The sequence below is a fragment of the Orussus abietinus genome, unplaced genomic scaffold, assembly GCF_000612105.2.
Source record: "Orussus abietinus isolate OABI.00-Male unplaced genomic scaffold, Oabi_2.0 scaffold214, whole genome shotgun sequence".
NCBI classification, from domain to species: domain Eukaryota; kingdom Metazoa; phylum Arthropoda; class Insecta; order Hymenoptera; family Orussidae; genus Orussus; species Orussus abietinus.
Window position 1 is genome coordinate 118052 of NW_019394397.1, and position 13387 is coordinate 131438.

Consider the following 13387-nt stretch of genomic DNA (forward strand, 5'->3'; position numbering starts at 1 on the left):
ATGGGGTCAAACCGTTGTTTCTGCGATCACATAGGCAAGTTTAGAATAACCTTCCTATATGTCGTCAGAGCTCTCAAATAAATCTTGTATTTTCGTGTGCGTATTGTAACCTCTTCATGTAGTTAATATCACCATTCTGTCAGGGTTCTCATACATTTCTATCTTAAGTAGTAAAATATAATTTGATGCTCAAACCTGTAGTTTCCGAGGATCACTTTCATTTTCTCTTTTCTTCGGGAAGGGGTAGAATCATTGTATCCTAAACGTAAGGGATAATTGTGGGTCTTATATGCAATCGAGCAGTCTGCATCGCTTGCGAGAAGTTTTGCCACCTAGCGGCGCTGTCGAAACTAATGGGGCCAAACCATTGTTTCTGCGATGACAAAGGCAAGTTTAGAACAACCTTTCTATAATATGTGGTGATAGCTTCCAAATAAACCTTCCATTTTCGTGTGCGTATTGTAACCTCTTCATGTAGTTAATATTAACATGTCAAATGGTGATCCCTCCAGCACCTTTTAGGCGCAGCGCCAAGGATACAGTACCTATTCGCAAGGTTACTGTTTGCGCTGTTTGAAAATGAGCGCTGAGATAAGTTCCTGGCGCGTAAATTAAGAGTTCGTTGAATTTGCACCACGCACAAGTTTAAATAAGAACGACAATAACAATTTATTGTACTAATAAAATAACGGATAGAGAATACAATTTTTCGATGTGAATTCGCGGTACAATCAGGTGTCCCAGGGCGGAGACAAACGTCCGAATTGTTCAAAGTCTGAGTTGAGTCTAAATCTTAAAAAGTATGAAAAGTTGCATTCTCGGTGCACTTTCTTCCCTTTCCTCTGTCGAAACCTAGGAAGGGATGCAATTGGAATGCTGAGCCTTGATTGGCTGACTTTAAGATAGCATTTCCCAAAGGTTCGTTTCTCCAGGACGGCACAGACTTCCTCGAATCCTTCAGAAAGTCCGCGATGTCTGTTCGCAATATGATACCCTTTCGAAGTGCGTCGGCATGGCAGACCCTGAAGTGGCCACTTTGATCGGGATCATAAATTCCGAGTCCTTTCGTTAGCTATTTTCTGACCACGTACAGGACACTCTTTCGAAAAAGAGTGCCTCGCATTGTCCATGGCCAAATGTAGCTCAAATGTTCTTCAAGCCGCCTTACTCCAATCAGATGGTTCAACAGTTACATTTCCCATTCTACGTCGCAAATTTCACCATATGTGTGGTTTTACTTCCAGAGTATTTTGCCCACGTCCCTATAGTAATTGTAACCAAATTATTTTTTTCCGCGTAGGAACACCCCGACTCTAGGTCACCCTAGGAAAACCCGTATTCGCGCACAGTCCTCCTTGGTTTCGTATAAATATAACCGTTTCCGAGCGCATTCCCCGTGATTCCCATCGGGAGGCCATAAAAACAGCTTTTCCGATGATAAAGGACGGATGAATTATGGAACACACATGGCGCGGCGGAGAGGTGGAGTCGCTCGTCTTTTAATTTTATACAGTCGACATTGTGGAGTGCACGTCCCGGCAAGAAATTTAGCACGGGGCAAGTCACCGGAGTTAAAGACGCGGCTTAAAGAGCGATAATTCCACGGAGCTGCCTTGGCGCACGCCGCTTGCGGGAAACCGGCCGGTGGCGCCATCCGGTGCCGAAAGACCGCGGACTACGCCCCTGACTCGCGATCCTCCAACGCAGAATCCTTCGGAAGAAACCTTCGTCGAGGGCCGCGACACCAAGGTCCACACCCATCGGGGACATCAGACCCCGTCTCCCTCTCCCAGCGGCGTTTCTCCCTAAAATGGCACCCCGAGTGCCAAAACGAGCTCTTATAGGCCCGCTCCCTGGCCGAGTAGTCCTCCCAGCGGCCGTCACCGAATACCGCGCGACGATCGCTCCTGTGTTCCTTTTTTCCTGGGCTCGAGGAACCCGAGGAGCACCCGGTCGGGTGGCCAGAGAGCGAGCGGGAAGGAAGGAGAAAGAGGGAGAGAGGGAGGGAATATCGTTTTTGCGGGTGCACACGAGAAATGCGTAATTTAGCGTGCGAGAGAGCTACCTTGGCGCAAAAACCGCTCTTGCAAGCCCCGACTATACGGTGCCACTCTTGCGGACCACCTTTACCTAGACGCACCACCACACGGCTCCTACGTGCTTTTCTGCCTCCCCGTGTCCGCACTTGCACTTGCACTTGCTGCATCTGAAACTACGCGGGGGTGTACATCCACGAGTGGTTTGCTCGTGTGCTGCGGGGTATCCTACCGCACGGAAAAAAATAATTTGGTTACGATTACTATAGTGATGTGGTTAAAATACTTTGGGTTAAGTGGGTGTATGTGTGGATATATGGTGTGTGCACCCATTTGTTGTTGTCTTTCGTCCCGGGTCTGCCTGTGTGGACTCGTCAGAAAGGCTACCAGGCAGAACCTGCTTTAAACACCGAAAAATCTCTCCTGAGCGGGATTGGAACCCCAGAGACTACACCGTACGAACGATGAGCGTAACCGCTGGGCTATCGAAGGCCCGTGTAGAAGTAGGAACATCATATNGTTACAGAACCTCATGGATGTTATTGTTCGACATTCTCAAAAATTCATTTCACAATGTCTTTGCTCTTAATTATAAACAGTGAATGTGTTACACGTAGCACGAACGATACGAGGATCGGTTGAACCTCCCTTGAACTGAGACATTGGGAGACAATGAAGAGTTCCAGCGCCCCACCGAAACCTTTTTGGGTTTGTAGGCGTGTAGGTGGGTACCCATTGTCGAGTTTTGCCCCAGGTCTGCCTGTGTGGACTCGTCAGTAAGGCTACCAGGCAGACCCTGCTTTAAACACCGAAAAATCTATGCTGAGCGGGATTCGAACCCCAGAGACTACGCGGTACGAGCGATGAGCGTAAACTGCTGGGCTATCCAAGACCCGTGTAGATGTAAGAACTTCTGATATATATATATGCTATGACCGCCACAATACTGTGGGACGTAAAACAGTGTAAATGGGGGAATTTACCACATACCGCTATATTTGTAATTTGGAATTGCCATACTTGGCAGTTGGACCTTCTTTCAGGGGCCGTTCCTCGACATGTTTCACTTCACCTTAAAAAAAAGTGTCTTATTCGAATTTTGTTATCATTTTCCGGGGAGTATATTAAAAATTTGGTGATTAAGACTGCATGGTTTGTGTGGTACGTTTGATGGTCGGTGGAGTGTATCGTTTCTGTATAGGGGTACGTTTTTTAGCGAAGGGGGGTTGAACCAAGAACCACCATTGGTTTTTTTTGTTTCATGTACCTTAGAATTGCAAATGAAATGTTGTGAACTCAAGAAATTTTATTTTTTTTTCAATCGTTGCAGGAACGTTGCATTCTTCAAGTAGCTGATTTAAGGAGGGTTTCGCTTCACCTTAACAGCGGATTGGTAGGGCTTGTATGATCGCTATATTTGTAACTTGGAATTGCCATACTTGGCAGTTGGACCTTCTTTCAAGGGCCGTTCCTCGACATGTTTCACTTCACCTTAAAAAAAAAGTGTCTTATTCGAATCGACTGATTTAAGGAGGGTTTCGCTTCACCTTAACAACGGATTGGTAGAGCTTGCATGATCGCTACATTTGTAACTTGGAATTGCCATACTTGGCAGTTGGACCTTCTTTCAAGGGCCTTTCCCCTCTTCCAAGGCACTCTTCTTGAATTACACTAGAATACGCAGTAATGCAATAATAAGTATAAGTTAGGTGAACCGAGGCCTGGGCCTCGGGTTGGTAATCTTAACAGAGGCTGACCATTATGTCGTTTCGACAAGCCCTCGAGCACTTCCACTGCCGAATATCCTTGCTTTCGAAATCCCTCTTTCGGAGAGAGATATTTTCCTCGCAGATTAAGTCCTCTGGATTGGACCAGCGTATTGACCCAAAATATTCCAATCATGTTGTAACGTTTTATTTTAATGCCGTAACAAATGGTAACGTTCTTAATTTAAATGCTTTTTAACCAGTCGAGGCACAATGATGGCTCGGAAAATGAAACTAACAACGCGCGGTACGATTGCAACAAAAAATATGTCTATCGTAATACAAAATGCTGGCATAAATGTTAGACCTTAAATCGCAAAGAATAAAATAGATCTATAGGTTAAATAATAAATCTTCAACCTTAAATCGCAAAAAATAAAATATAGATCTATAGGTTAAATAATAAATCTTAAACCTTAAATCGCAAAGAATAAAATATAGATCTATAGGTTAAATAATAAATCTTAAACCTTAAATCGCAAAGAATAAAATTTAGATCTGTGGGTTAAATAATAAATCTTAAACCTCAAATCGCAAAGAATAAAATATAGAACTATAGGTTCGATGGCTTCCATTCAGGGTATTCGATGCGCTCGATGCAGGCGAAAAGGTTGGAAGGCCGTCGGAGGAGGTTGAAGGGCTGGTCCACTATGGGCGGTAATAAACGTCGACTCGAATATTGCTCTATCTTTGGATCCTTGGATCGGGAAGTCCTTCGCGATGCGTCCTGGACGAAGGTTGCCGGTCGACAGAGCGAGCGCTGGCTCTCCAGCCTTAGCGAAGTTGTCGCACCCGAGAGACTACGCGGACTACCCGGTAGAGGTCTCATAGATCGATTAGAGGCGTAGTTGAGCACTCTTGCCTTTTTTGAGACACTTTTTTCCCTTTATTCCGTTCAAATGCGAAATACTCAATTACCAGAATGTTCCAAATTGTCGTACAATTGTCCTGACACTTTCGTTTCTCATATTAGAGCCTTCAATACTTGTATATCGATCGAAATATGAGAGCTCGACGCCATTTTGGTTCTGGTCTGGGGTAAGTTAGGAAATTGTTTTCAAAAATCCAAGTTTTGGAAATGTCAGCATGATTCCTAGGTGCTCACGAATCATGTGTCAAAGTTTCGGACGGTTCGATCCAATACCCTTAAAAAAAAGTTTCTTATTCGAGTCGACTAAGGGGGGTTTCATTTCACTTTAAGGTGATATGAAAGGGTCATTGAAAATATATCAAACATCCAAATTTTGAAAGTGTCAGGATATTTCCAAGGTGCTCACGAGTCATTTGTCAAAATTTCGGACGGTTCTATCTAATACCTTTGAAAAAAAGTGTCTTATTCGAATCGACTGATTTGAGGGGGGTTTCATTACACCTTAAGGTGATATGAAAGGGTCATTCAACATCGTAGAAAACCGTCGACTGATTGAGGGGGATTTCAGTTCACCTTTAGGTGATATGAAATGGTCATTGAAAATATATAAAGAATCCAAGTTTTGAAAGTGTCAGTATAATTCCTAGGTGCTGTCGAGTCATGTGTCGAAGTATCGGACAGTTCTATTCAATACCCTTAAAAAAAAAATGTCTTATTCGAGTCGACTAATTTGAGGGGGTTTAACTTCACCTTGAGGTGATATGAAAGGGTCATTGAAAATATATAAAAAAATCCAAATTTTGAATGTGTCAGGATAATTCCTAGGTGCTGTCGAGTCATGTGTCAAAGTATCAGACATTTCTATCCAATACCTTTGAAAAAAAGTGTCTTATTCGAGTCGACTAATTTGAGGGGGTTTAACTTCACCTTAAGGTGATATGAAAGGGTCATTGAAAATATATCAAAATTTGAAATTTTGAAAGTGTCAGGATAATTCCTAGGTGCTGTGCTGTGCATGATTTTCCGTATACTTGGTGAATTTCATCCAGCTAACTTAAAATAATTTCACGTACAAATGAACTTATAAAACTATTATATTTTAATATTATCCTTAGTCTGACTCCTGATGTTCGCGTTTAGTCCGAATGTTTTGTCACGAAACGATCTCGTCAAAGTACAACAAGGGGTTGATTAAGCTACTGTACGTAATTATTTTCGCCGCCATATTTGATTCACATCCAACTACCAGGAAATAAAGGGAGACGTAAAGGCGTCGCGAAGAGACTTCGAGCGTTCTTTCTTGCCATTAGCTAAGTAGCCGCTTCTGGCTTATGTTAAGCATCAACGATTTTTTGCCATGACCAGCTAACGCCTTCACGAAATGCCTGAGGAGGGGGCAATCCTCCTCCATTTTTTTCTCCTTGACACCTTTCTACGGAACAACCTTCTAATCCACGTCTTATCTATTTATTCTATTTCAATTTCGAAGCTTTTTTCTTCCTTTTCCACATTTTCTACCGAAACGTTGAGAGTGGCAAACTTAAGGTGAAATGAAACACGTCGAGGAACTTGATCGACGTCGATAAAGAAGATTTTTCAGAATATCTGTATCTTGCCGACGTTCGTATTTGTATTGTTAGCTGGGTCGTATTATATTAGGTATTGTACTAAATGGCATACTTCATATGTCGTTTCCATACAATAACTATAAGGAAATCGAGGTAAAACTCCATGAAATCCCCTGGATTCATGATTTGTGAGGCCCTGATTGACTGCAGAGGGACCCCCTGCGCCATCTGTGGTTTCCATGTCAACTAAATTTTCACTCCGTGACCTCATATTACCATCGTTTTAGCGTATTTGTTGTACTTTATGTAGACGATTTATCCGAATTTATTTAAGGGATATATTTTACGGTGTTCTCAAATTTCTGTTTATGCGAATATTTACGTAGACGAACTATCCGAATTTATTTAACGGGGTTATTCTACGGTGTTCTCAAATTTCGGTTTATGGGAATATTTACGTAGACGAATTATCAGAATTTATTTAAGGGAGGTATTTTACGGTGTTCTCAAATTTTGGTTTACGGGTATATTTACGTAGACGAATTATCCGAATTTACTTAAGGGAGGTATTTTACGGTGTTCTCAAATTTCGGTTTATGGGAATATTTACGTAGACGAATTATCAGAATTTATTTAAGGGAGGTATTTTACGGTGTTCTCAAATTTTGGTTTACGGGTATATTTACGTAGACGAATTATCCGAATTTACTTAAGGGAGGTATTTTACGGTGTTCTCAAATTTCGGTTTATGGGAATATTTACGTAGACGAATTATCCGAATTTACTTAAGGGGGTTATTTTACGGTGTTCTTAAATTTCGGTTTATGGGAATATTTACGTAGACGAATTATCCGAATTTACTTAAGGGAGGTATTTTGCGGTGTTCTTAGATTTCTGTTTATGAGAATATTTACGTAGATTAATTATCAGAATTTATTTAAGGGAGGTATTTTACGGTGTTCTCAAATTTTGGTTTACGGGTATATTTACGTAGACGAATTATCCGAATATACTTAAGGGGGTTATTTTACGGTGTTCTCAAATTTTAGGTTATGGGCATATTTACGTAGACGAATTATCCGAATTTATTTAAGGGAGGTATTTTGCGGTGTTCGAGGGACTCGCACGTCTCACGGTCGACTTATTTATCCCCCTGAAAGGGTGAAATGGCTCGCCATATCCAGGGAGCATTTCGACAGGGGTGAGAAGACCGGCGGAATCAGAAAGACAAGGGGGTGTTCCGAGGGATGAAACTACGTCATTTCCTTCGAGCAGGAAAAACATTTCGGAAAACTCACCCGACCGAGATGGCCATTATTCGATTCTCTGCGAAGGAGTCGACTGGAGGAGGTGAGTCAAGCGAGAAAAGACAAAAGAGAGACCACTTTCCCGATTTTCTCGGAAAGCGAATTAAACGGAAAGAGGAACGTCGACTGGGGAAAAAAATTATAGCTCTAGACGCCTGCAGAAAGAAAAATGCGACCAATAAACGCAGTCCACATCTAAAAGAGAAACAACAAGCGGAACATTACAAAGGAATACTTTGCGAGACGAGGACAGGTTTTCTGGAAATTTTCATATTCTAAACCCACGTAGGAAAATTTCCAGTTTTTCCGGATTCTAGCCAATGTTCATCGATTATAATTAAGGGAGCCACTCTAGGGTAAAATTAAAATTGTGTAATTATAAGTAAATAGGGGACAGTGCGGCATAGTGGAACTTTTGAATTGTTGCTGGCCGTATGTTTAGAANACTTTAACTTAAAAATTAATGTTAAAAATTTTACGTTTAAAAATTCCTACTTTTTTATAAGAAATGTACTACACGACAGTCATCTTACCTATCAATAGTTGGCAACTTTAGTTGCAACATTAATAAATATACATTAATGTTACACATGCATGCTGCTACGGTATCCCGAAGTAAATTTTAAGGGAGTCGTGTTTTTAATGACAAACATCTTGAATTTTCTGGTATTTGAGTCATGCTCTAATCGCTGAAAATTCCTGAGACCGGCGTGGCATAATCTATTTATTTACTGGTTTATTCTCAGGATTTTGTAAATATAAAGTTAAACATCAAAATACGTTATGTAGAGTACAGTGGAAAATGTGCTGTGCAGAAGAATGGAACGCTATTTCTTTGCGACCCACGTGCTTTACAGTCGTTGTCTAATATAAAATACTATTTACACACGGAAAAAAATAATTTGGTTACGATTACTGTAGGGATATGATTAAAATTTTGTGGGAAGTAAAACCACACAAATGGGGAAATTTACCACATGGAATGGAAAATGTAACCTTGCGAATAGGTACTGTATCCATGGCGTTGCACCTGAAAGGTGCAGGAGGGATCACCATTTGGAATGGTGATATTAACTGCATAAAGAGGTTACAAATGCGCACAGGAAAATGGAAGGTTTGTCTGGGAACTGTAGCCACATTATAGGAAGGTTTTACCCGTTGCAGGGTTATTATAAACTTATCTATGTGATTGCAGAAACAATGGTTTGGTCCCATTAGTTCCGACAGCGCCGCCAGGTGGCAAAACAATTCGCAGGCGATGTAGACTGTTCGGGTGCATATCACCTTAAAATCGACGAATCGAGGTTCACAAAGTCCTCACAAGGTTACTCCCATCAGCAAACTTTCCGTTGGATCCGCAGTTATCGCTCGCAATTAGTCGAATTTCCTTGAGATATCTCAGAAACGCTGAGTTTTTTGGGTTCCTGTATCATTATTTTTCGCTTCAATTTCAAGAACAGAATTCATTACTTTTTCAGTCATTACTTTTCCCCTCAATTTTCCCCGTAAAGTGTATCGAAAGAACAGAATGTCTCAAAGTACCAAGTCGTAATTTTCGACACTTTCATATCATCTTAAGATCGACCAATGGGAGGTTCACAAAGCTCTCACCAGCAAACTTTCAGTTGGATCCGCAGTTATCTCTCGCAGTTATTCGGATTTCCTTGAAATATATAAAAAACGCAGAGTTTTTTGAGTTCCTGTAACATTATTTTTCGGTTCAATTTTTCCCCTAAAGTGTATCGAAAGAACAGAATGTCTCAAAGTATCAAGTCATAATTTTCGACACTATAATATCACCTTAAAATCGACCAATGGGAGGTTCACAAGGCCCCCACCAGCAAACTTTCAGTTGGTTCCGCAGTTAATCGAATTTCCTTGAAATATATCAGAAACGCTGAATTTGTTCAGCTCCTGTAACATTATTCTTCGGTTCAATTTTCCCCATGGAGTATTTTGGAAGGGCAGAAAGTCTGAAAGTACCGAGTCCTCGTGATTTTCTCTGGGATGATCCGTATCGTTTTTGTTTGCAGGAACGGAGCTGGTAACAAGCTGATCTGCACCGGGGCTCGGTAAGGAAGTAGCGTAATCTAACTTGGCGAGAGATACCACGCTACAAGTAGGCCGTCATCGAACTTCGTCGGTCCTCGACTTCATCGGGATATTTTTTATACGGCTCACGACCCAACCATACAAGTATACAAGTACGGAAGTGTGCACAAGTGTTCAGCCAACTTCATAGCCAATCATCGCCAAGGGCAAACCCACCATCACAAAGACTGTCGGTCGAAGGAAATCGACAGGACGTCGTTGTCGTCGGCCCCGAAAAGAATAATCGAGAAAAGAAAATTGGAGGGGGTGTCTCGATTTTGGAAGGATCCCTTTCATGATTTCCCTCCATTTTTTTTCTTTACCTTTCTATTTTCCACTCTTTTTTACCGCGCCTCGACCGAGTTATCCAGGATGTTCCAATGGCGCGTCGTGCGCGGTCCCCCACGATGCGCTGATTAATGATTAATAATTAATGTTAACACGTAACGATAAGAGACTATTGACATTTTTTTATGCACCCGTGTCGAACAGATCGAGACGCTTGTATAGTGTACATAGAGGACTGTTACCGAAAAGTTTGTTCAACGATGTGAGTCCTAGAGGCACCGAAGGTGGCCGAGTGTTATGGGCGGCTTTTTCTTTTTCCTTTTCGAAATGTTGGAAAGATCATCTTTATTTTCTTCGCGTCGCTTAAGATAAAGGTAGCTTTAGGAAGCTTCCTATTCTCTCAAGAAATTGTCCGAAGACAACTTCTGGTAATCGCAATCATTGAGTCTTTTGTTTTAAGGTAATGTAAAAATGGCGGGAATTTGGTAGAACAAAGAGAAATCATTTGAAAGCGCTATTGTTTTCCTGCGTAAACAAAAGCGGAAAAGAACAAAGGTGGCTCACTTTTGCCTTCTATGATCGGTTAAATCATTTCTAGAACGATAATCAATTTTCGTTTGATTCACGGACGTTAATTATCGTTCTAATCGTTTTTCGTACTAATTCGGTGCAATTACCTCCAGAAGAATTTCGCGTGCAAGGAATAATTATTGTAAATACCTAATCAGCTGTTTGGTAAAACTGGGGATTAGGGGACCCACCTTCGATGACCTTGACCTTGATGTATGTTGTCAAAGTCACCCTCCTGAGTGACCTACTGAAGGTTTTACCCGTCGCTTGTTGTGTGTTGAAAAGCTATTGATCAAATATTTTTCTTGAGTTGAACGTACACTTTCGGAATTGAATATACATTCAAATAGTCTGAACATACGACAATAAACCATGTACGTAATTTTGTGGGTCTTGAAAGTGGGGTTCACACGCCTTTGTACATTAAAAATGCAAAAAGATTACGGACATACTGCGAGGAAATATTTTTCGTTATGGTATTTACAATCGTCATTTTACTCATTATCTTCCTAAATACTTATTTAAAAGAAGAAATCATTTCGGCGACCGTATTAATGTTTTCTTCAAAATGTGTTAGGTATATCCGTTAAAACATAATTACACAATTAAACACGATTAAGTGAATTAGAATTTCATGTATTGTAACTAACTAAATTTTGTAGGTCTTGAAAGTGAAGTTCACACGCCTTTGTACGTTAAAAATGCAAAAAGATTACGGCAAACTGCTAGGAAATATTCCTCGTTATGCTATCTGCAATCGCCATTTTACTCATTATCTTCATAAATACCTATTTAAAAAGAGAAATCATTTCGGCGACCATATTAATGCTTTCTTCAAAATGATCAGTTAGGTATATCCGCTAAAACATAATTACATAATTAAACATGATTAAGTGAATTAGAATTTCACATATTGTAGCTAACTAAATTTCGTAGGTCTTGAAAGTGGAGTTCACACGCCTTTGTACCTTAAAAATGCAAAAAGATTACAGCAAACTGCTAGGAAATATTCCTCGTTATGCTATCTGCAATCGCCATTTTACTCATTATCTTCATAAATACCTATTTAAAAAAAGAAATCATTTCGGCGAACGTATTAACGCTTTCTTCAAAATGATCAGTTAGGTATATCCGCTAAAACATAATTACATAATTAAACACGATTAAGTGAATTAGAATTTCATATATTGTAGCTAACTAAATTTCGTAGGTCTTGAAAGTGGAGTTCACACGCCTTTGTAAATTCAAAATGCAAAAAAAATTACGGACTAAATTTTGTGGGTCCTGAAAGTAGAGTTCATACGCCTTTGTACATTAAAAATGCAAAAAGATTACGGACAATCTGCTAGGAAATATTCCTCGTTATGCTATCTGCAATCTCCATTTTACTCATTATCTTCATAAATACCTATTTAAAAAAAGAAATCATTTCGGCGACCGTATTAACGTTTTCTTCAAAATGATCAGTTAGGTATATCCGCTAAAACATAATTACATAATTAAACACGATTAAGTGAATTAGAATTTCATATATTGTAGCTAACTAAATTTCGTAGGTCTTGAAAGTGGAGTTCACACGCCTTTGTAAATTCAAAATGCAAAAAAAATTACGGACTAAATTTTGTGGGTCCTGAAAGTAGAGTTCATACGCCTTTGTACATTAAAAATGCAAAAAGATTACGGACAATCTGCTAGGAAATATTCCTCGTTATGCTATCTGCAATCTCCATTTTACTCATTATCTTCATAAATACCTATTTAAAAAAAGAAATCATTTCGGCGACCGTATTAACGTTTTCTTCAAAATGATCAGTTAGGTATATCCGTTAAAACATAATTACATAATTAAACATGATTAAGTGAATTAAAATTTCATATATCGTATTTAACAGATGACCGGTCTGATTCTGTCTATTAGCCTAACCTAACCCAAATCAACTGGAATTAAATCAGTTTAATACAATTGAGAATATTAATATATGTTTAGCCTTTTGTATCGTATTTCTAATGTTTTGGATGATTTAATTTAAGTTAATTTGGGTTAGGTCATACAGCAATACTCGAGTCTTTAAATGAATGTTGAACAACGAGAAACACAAGCAAACAACGAGTGTAAAACATTTTGAAGGTCACTCAAGGGGGTGACCTTGACTACATATGTCAAGGTCATCGGAGTTGGGTTCCCTAAACCCCAGTTTTTTCCTACGTTTATATGCACTTTTTCGAATACTGATGAAGGTTTTGTTTATCTAAAAAAAAGATAAGCGTGATTAGGAGATACTAGGTTTGTTCGCGTTGACTGCACTTTTTACACTCGAGGGTAATAAGGATATTACACTTTTCTTGAAAAGTGCAGAAGGGTAAATACACTTTCGTCGAACGCCAGAAAGCTCACGAAAGTCCAAGATGGCCGATTTAGTAGAGCGGTACCCGATTTTGAGGTTATCTGCAACGGACGATGACGAATACGAAAATGTAATGCTTCTTCCAGCCTTCTTTTTCAAATCCTACGATTCGTTCTATTACCTTGTAATTGTAGAAGATGGAAATGCATTTCAGGAATTTCAGATATTGAGGATCAATAAGGGTCATAATATTATTGCAGTAGGATGAAAAACAATTTAACTAGAACAGGGAAAAATTATAGTTTAGTTAATTCCAACCGCGGTTACGTAGTGATACATAATTATTGTAAACTGTTTGAAACATTACGTACAAAACAAACACCAAATCGTTCTATACATTACAAAGATGCATTAATAGTTACTTCTATTTATATTACGTTGAGACGTTAGCGTAAATTTTGTATTTTCCTGTTTGTTCGTCTTTTCAATTTTTAAATTTGCCGCCAAATTCGCGGGCTACGCGCTACTTGCACTCGCTCGGGATT

General features: G+C 39.8%; 1 protein-coding gene across 1 annotated transcript in view; it reads left to right on the forward strand.

The window, feature by feature from the left end:
• LOC111673928 (ubiquitin carboxyl-terminal hydrolase 48-like) overlaps positions 1-12902 on the forward strand; it is a gene marked incomplete at its 5' end in the record, with an annotated part of 123594 nt that extends 110692 nt beyond the window's left edge. The window contains one exon of the mRNA XM_023432151.1: positions 9582-12902. Within this exon, the coding sequence (XP_023287919.1) occupies positions 9582-9604 (23 nt within the window). The remainder of the gene's footprint in view (positions 1-9581) is intronic.
• Positions 12903-13387: the final 485 nt, after the last annotated feature.